General features: G+C 42.8%; 1 protein-coding gene across 4 annotated transcripts in view; it reads right to left on the bottom strand.

Annotated features, from left to right (window-relative positions):
- The window catches only part of slit1a (slit homolog 1a (Drosophila)), an 85,878-nt gene that overhangs the window by 64,487 nt on the left and 12,129 nt on the right, over positions 1 to 9,262 (bottom strand). For all 4 annotated transcript variants that reach the window (XM_005743850.2, XM_013913544.1, XM_005743849.2 and 1 more), the window contains exons 3-4: positions 7,821 to 7,892; positions 6,264 to 6,335 (exon numbers count right to left, since the gene is read on the bottom strand). In XM_005743850.2, the coding sequence (XP_005743907.1) occupies positions 6,264 to 6,335; positions 7,821 to 7,892 (144 nt within the window). The remainder of the gene's footprint in view (positions 1 to 6,263; positions 6,336 to 7,820; positions 7,893 to 9,262) is intronic.

Consider the following 9,262-nt stretch of genomic DNA (forward strand, 5'->3'; position numbering starts at 1 on the left):
TGTGTGTGTGTGTGTGTGTGTGTGTGTGTGTGTGTGTGTGTGTGTGTGTGTGTGTGTGTGTGTGCGCGCGCACATGTTTGCTTGTATGAATATTTAGAGCATCAGAGATGGTATGAGTGTGTATGTAGAACAGCGTGTACCAGACAGTGGACATACACACACACACACAGACCACTGATGTCCCAGTGCTTGAGTGTGAATATTTAACAAGCCTCAATCCATCTGTTCAATTATTCATGAGGAAGGACACAAAATCGTTAGTAAATATAAACACCGCTGTTTCTCTCCTGCTTTTGCTACATCTGTGCTGCTCTCCTTTGCACCTCTGACCATCTCTCTCTCTGTTCTTTAACTTTGTCTTTCTTCTGTCTGTTTTTTGTCCTCTTTTTCATTCTTTCTCATTCCCCTTGTGCTGTGGTTGTGAATATTTCAGATGGCAGAGTGGTTTCTAAATTACCCCCTTTTGGCTTCCGCTCTCCTCACATGGTTTGGTCTGCATTTCTCTCTCACACACGGTCCGACTCGTAAAGAAAACAGTGACAAGCCATAAAAGCCACTTTTACCATCTGACAAGGACAGGGGCAGGAAGAGGGACGGGGGCAAAAAGTTAAGGTCTGGCCAGTTTGGTCGCCAAGTCAGGTATTTCAAACTGCTTAAAAAATAAATAAATAAACGTCACCCGTGCACTAAAGTTAAAATTTCACCCAGCGTCACTCAAATTAGGAAAATAAATATAGATAAACACCTCTGATGGTTTTTGTTGAGGAGGTGAGTTCTTCCAGGAATAATGAAAAAATGTGTCTTTTGTTATTAGTGCTCAAAGGATCCTTGAGAGCATTTCCTTTGCCAAGGTCAATGCTCTTTCTGGCAGTTTTAAAGAAAGTGATGAGGATCTTCATCAGATTTGCTGGTTTGTTCAACACAGCCTGAACTCTACTGGGCAAGCTTTCTTTTAATTTATTTAAGTATTCTCCAGGAATAGTTCTCCAGGCTTTTTGAAGGACATTGAAAACTCTTCTTTGGAGGTTGGCTGCCTTTTGTTCTGTTCTCTGTCAAGATGCTCTCACACTGATGCATTAATACTGAGGTGTGCGATTTTTGTTTTCATGTTCAAAATGAAGCCCTTGACAATCAGATGCTTTTCAGATGGTTTTGCATGGTGGATCCCTGGCTTGTCTCTTGATATAAGTTTTCTATGCTTGAATGAGCCATAACATCCTGTACTGGACTTAAAATGAAGTGAAAAAGGAACCAATGTCCAAAGAAAAGCTTTGAAACACTGTCAGAAAACCCAAAGACCATTTGGGCAATTGAGTGAGAGATGCAAATGCTAGCAAAACAGCCAATAGCAGCAGATTTAAAAAAAAGTTGGATGTCCAAATTAAACTGTCATTTTCACCATAGAAGATCTCAATAGCATGCATAGTCAGAGGCTGGCCAAGATGCACATAAAACGTGTGGCTGAAGCTACAATAGTCAAACATTACAATCAGTTTTGTTAAGTGTGTTCAATAAAAACGTACTACCATAATGACAATACTGTCACAATTCACATACTGTGCAAGTAACTTCATAGTGTATACAATGTACTAGACGGAAGTTTCGAAATGGATACACAGTGTGAAGTCTGAAGCTAGCTTCACTGAAGTCTGTGCTGTCATTATTTACTTAGTGTCAGACAAACCACAGTCAAGAAATCAGGATGTCTACCACTGATGGCACAGAAACCTTCTGATGAAGATGAGTTGCCATGGGGACTGCTGCCAAGCGGGAGCCCAAACAGTCCTCTAAGGAAGAGAGAGAGTCCTAGCACACTGAGGCAGGTCATTCATCAGAAGAGACAAAGAGAAGGAAACAACAAGACCAGCTTGAAGCATTAACAGCCTGCCAGATGCACACACACATGCATGCATGCATGCAAAGACGCCTACACAGCACAGTATTATACAAACACAAACGGTCACGAGGAGAGAAACCCCCCCCCCACACACACATTCAACTCAGTCTTTCACGCAGTCATACACAAAAAGTCAAAAGTCAAAAGAGTTAATTTGCTTGCTTTATGGCACAAGAAGTCTTGGAACACTGGAGCAAGTTTACAAGCCAATCAATCTGAAGCAAATGAAAAGGGGAAAATAGTGTATATGTGCTGAATGGTAACAAAGTCAAAACAAGTGGGAAAACTGTGACAGAGAGATGATTTATAGGCTTAATGATAGTGCACTTTATTCAAGATTTCCTACCCTAAATAATTCTTTATTTTCACTCTGAGCTACTGTTCCCTAAGCATCAAGCAATCAACAAACACAAAACACAGCATCTCTCCAACACAAACACAGAAGAAGCAGCTTTGCATCAACACATATCTGAAGCGGCTCTTTTATCTACAGTCAGAGCCACAGAAAGGACGTAATCCCTTGTGTATGCATACCATCCACACACAGAGATCTAATTATAGTGTTATTCTCTGAGTGTTTGTGTCTAATTAGTGTTATTTACATTTTCCCTCAGTTTTCTTTCTCTTGTCTGTGCACATTTGCCTGTGTGTCTCAGTGAATGTGTGTGTGTGTGCGTTTGGTGTTTGTGTATATTAGAGTACCCGTTGCCAGGCATTAACGTTAAATTGAAGGATGTAAAAAAGCTTCTTAAAGACGGATGAGACACACCCCCTTTTTCAAACCTTTGCCAGGGTTTCCTCAGCTCCCCTGTAGTGCAGGTACTACCACACCCTTCCCACATCCCTCCACCTCCCTCATCTTTCCTGGGGAGTTATACAAGAGAAAACCTTCCCTGATTATCTCCTTAACCCACAACATAATACAAAAAGTTGGTCATTATCGAACGCGACACCCCCTCTAAACAAACCTGTGTTGCTGTCCCAAGCAAATACGCTTGCTCAAAAACCTCAAAATACCCTTTTGTCTCCTCCTCCCCCAGTCACCCATCGTCAGCCTAAACCAGATGCTATTCCCTGGGGCCAGCTATCAGACCAATTGCTCTACACGCCCCCGACTCTACTCACCTATGCCACTTTTTTCCCTCCATCCTGCGGTCCTTCCTTCCTCCTGCTCTCCCACTGCGAAAGCACACTAATTACAAACATGGATGAGTAGATTACAGATCTGAAGCGCAGTGGAAGTGGGATAAGGAGTAGTCAAGGGTGGTGAGAGGGGGGCAACAGGTCGTTAACAGTGATGAATGCAACTCTATTTTCACTGTTATTGTTCAGTGATGTTCTGCGCAGCGCCTCTCACCTCCGAGCCACTGTTCCCATGCCTTCGTGTCGGGGTCATCCATCACAGGAAGCTTTAACTAACTCCGTCTCTCCCTAATCATCTCTAATCAATTCCAATTATCTTTCCTATTTCCCCCATGCATCAGTGTCTCCAGGATCTCTGAGGCATGGCAAAAGATAGGAGGCAGTGTAGCAGGGCTCTGTATAAAGAGTTTGGCTCTCACAAGAGAAAGTACGTAGCTCTTGAAAATCCACCTGTGCAGTTTTCTGTTTTTTAAATGAACCAAGACACATTATACACCTTAAACCTATTAGCTTTGACGCTCAAGCACAAGATAAAATTCAGTTATTTCTAAATGCTAAATATTTCTTTCTTTTACGGTAGACTTTACTAGAGCTCTTTAAAAATGTGTTCTAGCAAGAGCACTTGGATTAATTCATCTTCCCTTTGTAGAGCAAACTCATTACCCCGTTAACGTAATGACTCCATGGGATCAAGTGTTTAAAAACTTCCCACAAAACAACACTACACTGCTCATTTAACCAACACCCTTTTATTAACCCGGTAGCTTTTCCTCTAAAGTTTAATGAGAGCGACAATCTCATCTGCTATCCCTTGCTCCTCTACCCCCTTTTGCCCTTCGTTCTGTTTGTCCTCTCAGCAGGGTGTCTAAGACAAATGGCCACTTTGTTATACAAGCTTTCCTTAAAACCCTCACTCTAGAATGAGCAAAGAGAATAATAAAAAAAAGAGTAGAGCAAAAAAGACAGCAAGAGCGTAAAAGTATAGAAAAGCAGAAGGGGAGCAATTAATCCTGCTTCCAAGAGAAGAGAAACCATCTGGGTTTGTGCTACACCTGAGGGCAGCGGGCTTTCACATTAACCTCTTTTGTTGGGATCATAAAGGCAGACCCTAACAAGCCCCAGTGAGCTCTTTGAGCAAGTGCAAAGACTCGCACACAAATACATACGCAACCACAGACTCTCTTTGTCTATTGAGCTCTCTCCCTCTCTTTCTCTGTCGTCCTCAGACACACACATAAATGCACACATGACATAGCAGTGAAAGTCTTCCTCTGGGAGATGAGGACCTTTTAAGTCCATTAAAAGCTGCTGGCGGGAGCGAGACGAGGCTGTAACCCAACCGCATCCGACTGCAACCAGAACCCATGGTGTGGTCGGGAACACTGCTCAGGAGTTGAGAAACACCTTAGGAAAAAAATATCTTTGTCTTCTACTGCTGCTCCTGATCCCACGCTACTAGCCCAAATTTTTTTTAACAAGGACTACAAGTCTTTCACAAAGTAGTATCTGTCAGTCAAGCACTGGCACCATAAAGATTGAATTATTGCTGATTCCTTGGCCTTGGATTTGTTTTAACTGTTAAAAAATGCCAGGCACTTTCACACCTGAAAAGCCTCAAGGTCAATTACTGTTCTCTTCTGTCTAACCAAGGATAAAGAACAAATGAGTGTATACACAGACACATAGCGAATCGATTAAGCAATGTTAAACAAAGTCTCACTCTCCAGAACATGGCTGAGAACCCAGTGATAGGTTTAGAATAATGACCATGAAGTTAGACTGGATGTGTTAGCACAATCATTTGGCTGCTGGCTACGCCAGCTGCTCCAGATGGACCAATCACACTGGTTCAAGGCCATCCGCTGGTCTGAGAAGCCTTGGTCTGCTCTTAGTCTACTAGACACACAACTCAGTGCTGCTCAGTGTGAGCAAACAACAAGACAACCAGCCTTGTACCAAAAGAGGAGGCCTTAAATTCCCAGCGGCTGGTTTGGGCATAATGATAGGTGACGTGGGGAAATAGTTGCAAGGAAGCGACAGATAGATTCAAGATGGTGTTAAACATCAAACGCAAGATAAACAGATGGAGGGCTAAGGCTAGGATCATGGGTTAGTAGTATCACTATGAGTATAGAAGGAAGGGAAATGGCTTTTCCATGTCCCACTGTTTCATTATTCCCAGATGCTCCAGGTAATCTGAACGCGAATAATAGGGGCTCCAATGATCAGTTAGCAACAGGGACACTGATTATACCAAAGAAAGAAAAAGAAACATAGAGCCTCTTTGTAGATGGGAATAAAAGTTAAGCATTACTGTGGGATCGTCTCGCTGCATGAGGTGCATAAGTGGAAGGATGTGTGGGTGTGTGACTGAATGGGACCGGTCTTAACAAGAAGCAAACGAAAGTGTGCTCCACCTTCACCATTCATATGATGAAGGTGGAGCATGCTGGCGGACTCGCATGACATAAAACAATCTCATTAAGTAACAAAGCCATCCTTTCACCTGGACTTAGGTTCACAGTCTAATTTGTCCCTTAGCTCCAGTCTGATCAAATCTCTGTCACCCCTGGATCCTCTTGCAGACAGTCTGAAGCCCTTTTCAGACACGGGATACGTAACATTGCTGGCTTCATCCAGCTCTTAAACTGGTGCCATTCTGTCATTCAGACACTTTTACGTTATTTTTCAGACAAACCCACACAATGAGACAGCCAAAGTACAACCACGATTTTTTCCATATGTGCAAAAGAGCTGTTACACTTGTGGCAGCAAGCATTGTCGGCATAGTGACTTTAATTTGGAATGCTAAGTTATCTTTGCCATTTAAAAGAGCAGGATCTGTGCTGTGAGCTGCAGAAGCTGACCCACAAAAGACCGTTCTTCCGGATTAGGAATTTCAAAACTGCGTCACAAACAAATTGCAAATTAATGTGCAAGTTATTACTGCTTACAAATCCATTAATGTAGATATGAAGCCAACTAGTTTAGATGTCCATTCTTCTCACCCAGTTCATTTTGCCTTACGGTCAACAAGAAAGAGTTCTGATGTATATTTCACCAAGTGCAATTGAAATATATTTGTACTTTAATTGTGTTTATACCTAATCAAACCAAAGCCAGAATTCACCAGACCTGCCTAACTGAGCCATCTTTGGTGGTTTGCATAGTGTGCGCTGACAGAGAGGAAGAGGTAAATTAATAAAAAAGCGAATGTACTTACAGTCGAGACAGGCCAGGGTTCTTCTGAAACAGCAACTCAGGAAGCTGCTGCAGTTGATTACGGTTCAGCCGCCTGCAGCAAGGAAAACGTATGATCAACCAGTGATTGTGCGTGTGTCTATGCATGTGTGTCCTTGAATGTGTAGGCTGTGAATAATTTCTTCTAGCTGCCGTAGAATCGGCTTAGCCACAGGCTATTGTGTTTCAGTGTGCTCTGCATGTCACATAAATATCCAACTGAAAGTTCGGGGGAATTAAAACTGCTGGTCAGAGACAGTGCCGTAAATTATCGCTACACAGTTAAATTACTTTGTTTTGCCTTGCAAAATAGCATTCTGTTGACTTTCCCAGAACAACAAAATAGTAACATTTCAATTTTTTTTTAAGTGAATCATATCCATTCAGTTATAGGAACACTAAAACATTTTATTCGGGACGATCTATTGGAAAAAAGATGTTTCTAAATAAAATTAAGAGGAATGGATGAGCTTATTCAAGCCCAAGGACACACTGAGAGGAGTGGTGGTTGGCAAGAGACTCCACGTCAAACAGCTAACATCTAAGACTGGCAGGCTTTATGCAAATACAACAATTAAGTCAATGGAGAACAGACTGTTGCTAATCTGTTGAAAACCACAACTCTCTCCTTTTTGAATGGCCCATTTGAGGCCCATGGGAGCGAATGAGAGGACTGTGGCACAGAGACGCTGCAAATGTGAGGCCACTGCCATGCCTTCAGACAAATTCAGACAGATGTTAGGACTTGTGCCACACACTGTATACACTGAGAAGAGTGTTCGGCCAGCTGAGAGGGAGATTTAGTGCATAATGGACATTAATGGTCTGCTGCTGCTTCGTTCACACTGAACTGTACCTGCTGGTGGGTTAGTGGCTTTTAAACATTAAAGAAACGAGCCACTCAATTTCCACATTGGTCTGGCACATGGAAATGTCTACCCAATGTTTGGAATCTGTTGAATATGGAGGAGGAGGAGGAAAGGCAAGCTGTGCGTGGTCTCAAGTTTGGTAACACAGACTGTTAATGTGGGTTTCAGATCAGGGGAAAGTCTTTTATAAGTTAACCACTATGTCTGCATTACGGCGTGGTCCATAAAGTCATCTGCTGTGCAGGTTTCCATGTGGCTAGCACTATTGATTTACTAATGAGCGGGTTAAGGAGTGGTTGATTGCGTTTGTCTGTGTGTTTTCCCGGCGAGTTTACAAGCTGTCAAGGAGTCCTGGTGCTGTCCAGATGAGCCAGGGTCTGCGGTGGGGGAGGCCTTTTAAGCCCACATATCCCACTGAGGGCATTCCTGTCAGGCAGAGCTAATAAAAAAACTCGCAGCCCACACCGTACCCTCTTAGCACCATCCAACCACAATGAAAGGCCAAGATAGTGCCACACACTTGATTTCGCAAGATTTTATGTATCATTCCTGTTAGTCTCATTACCCCCAACAAATACAGAGAGTGAAAACACATGAGAATAAGGGTGGGATTTTCATTTCAAGTTTAAGTGTGTTCAGGCTATCTAAAGACAACCATTGGTCATACTCACAGTCTTTCCAGCTCCTTCATGTCATCAAAGGCCCCACGCTCAATCACAGTAATCTGATTCTCCACCAGCTGCCTGCAGAAAAGAAGGGAACGAGAAGTTACGTCACGTCAACGTCTGTAGGGGGTCACTCTGGCTTTAGAATTGTGTAATGGGCTTGGTTTTAGGGTTTAGGGAGCAAGGGATTTTGCAGTATGTACAGTATTTATATATTCAAGTAGGGTGCAGTATATTCAACACTTCTCTTCCACATACACACACACACACAGAGGGCAGTGGTGTGGACTGAGGGGCACTGGGAATCTTGGCAAAAGGAGGAGGGATAGCAGCCAGGAAAGTTTCCAAGGTGGTTCAGAAAGTGTGTGTCTGGTGCTCTAGTGTGGTCCACTGAGTGTAGTAGCTGGGTGGAGAAGAGACGAAAAGTAGGCAGGGGGTCAGAAAGTGTGAGGTGAGCTCCAAGTTTTTGACATCTGACTGAATCAAGGGAAAGTGGGATGTGCGTGTGTGTGCGTGCGCCTGTGAAACAGCATAGCTGTACCATATCAGAGTTTTTAGGCACCACATCAAGGCTATTAGACATAAACAAGCAAACATGGATGCACACAAACACAGAATCCATGCACACAAGTTGCAACACATCCCTTCCTCAAGTACAATGCCAAAGCTAAGACACAAAAAAGGGGCTTAGATAGTTTTGGAAGTGTTACAATAACACAAAATCAGGAAGGAGAGAAAAGTGTCCAGCAGCTTTAGAAGCAACAAGCGCTCTCCTTCATTACATACACAACTGTTCTGTGTTGAAGGTAACCTCTCATGTCTCCTGTGAGGCCATGGCGCACTGCAACTCAGCAATCTGGGCTTCCTCCCCATCGAATATAAATGCTAATCACTTTTCACACTCCATAAACATGGAGAGAAACGTGCAATTCATCTCAGATCTCTTTCTCATGAATTTAGATGGAAGCGGAAAAAACTGTGATGAGTACTTTTGAATTGAGAAAACTTTTTTTTCTTTTTTTTAAGGCAATCTGCAGGTACATAACCTTCAATTTCTCTGATCTCTTTTGCTATCTACTTTTTGTTGATTGTTCCTTTATTACTCAGTACGCATTTCATCACAGAACAGAGACACACTGCAGATTTTGAAGAGCCAAGCACTCGGATAGGTGGATGTAAATCAGCTGTGTTGATTTTAGACTGGCAGAAGAGATGGCAGCTCAGTGTAAAGATAAACCTCTGCTCCTGTTCTTGCTCCTTCTGAGGGCAGGATCAGAGGTCAACCTGCTGTTGCCCCACAAAGCCAACATATGTAGATACTTGTTTTTTAGTTTACAACTTTCATTGTACCAGCATTTTGTTTATCATACTTCATGTATATGGAAGGAAATCCTGTGTGTGTGTGTGTGTGTGTGTGTGTGTGTGTGTGTGTGTGTGTGTGTGTGTGT

Source organism: Pundamilia nyererei, unplaced genomic scaffold, assembly GCF_000239375.1.
Source record: "Pundamilia nyererei isolate P.nyererei 1_Seehausen unplaced genomic scaffold, PunNye1.0 scaffold00136, whole genome shotgun sequence".
Taxonomy (NCBI): Eukaryota; Metazoa; Chordata; class Actinopteri; order Cichliformes; family Cichlidae; genus Pundamilia; species Pundamilia nyererei.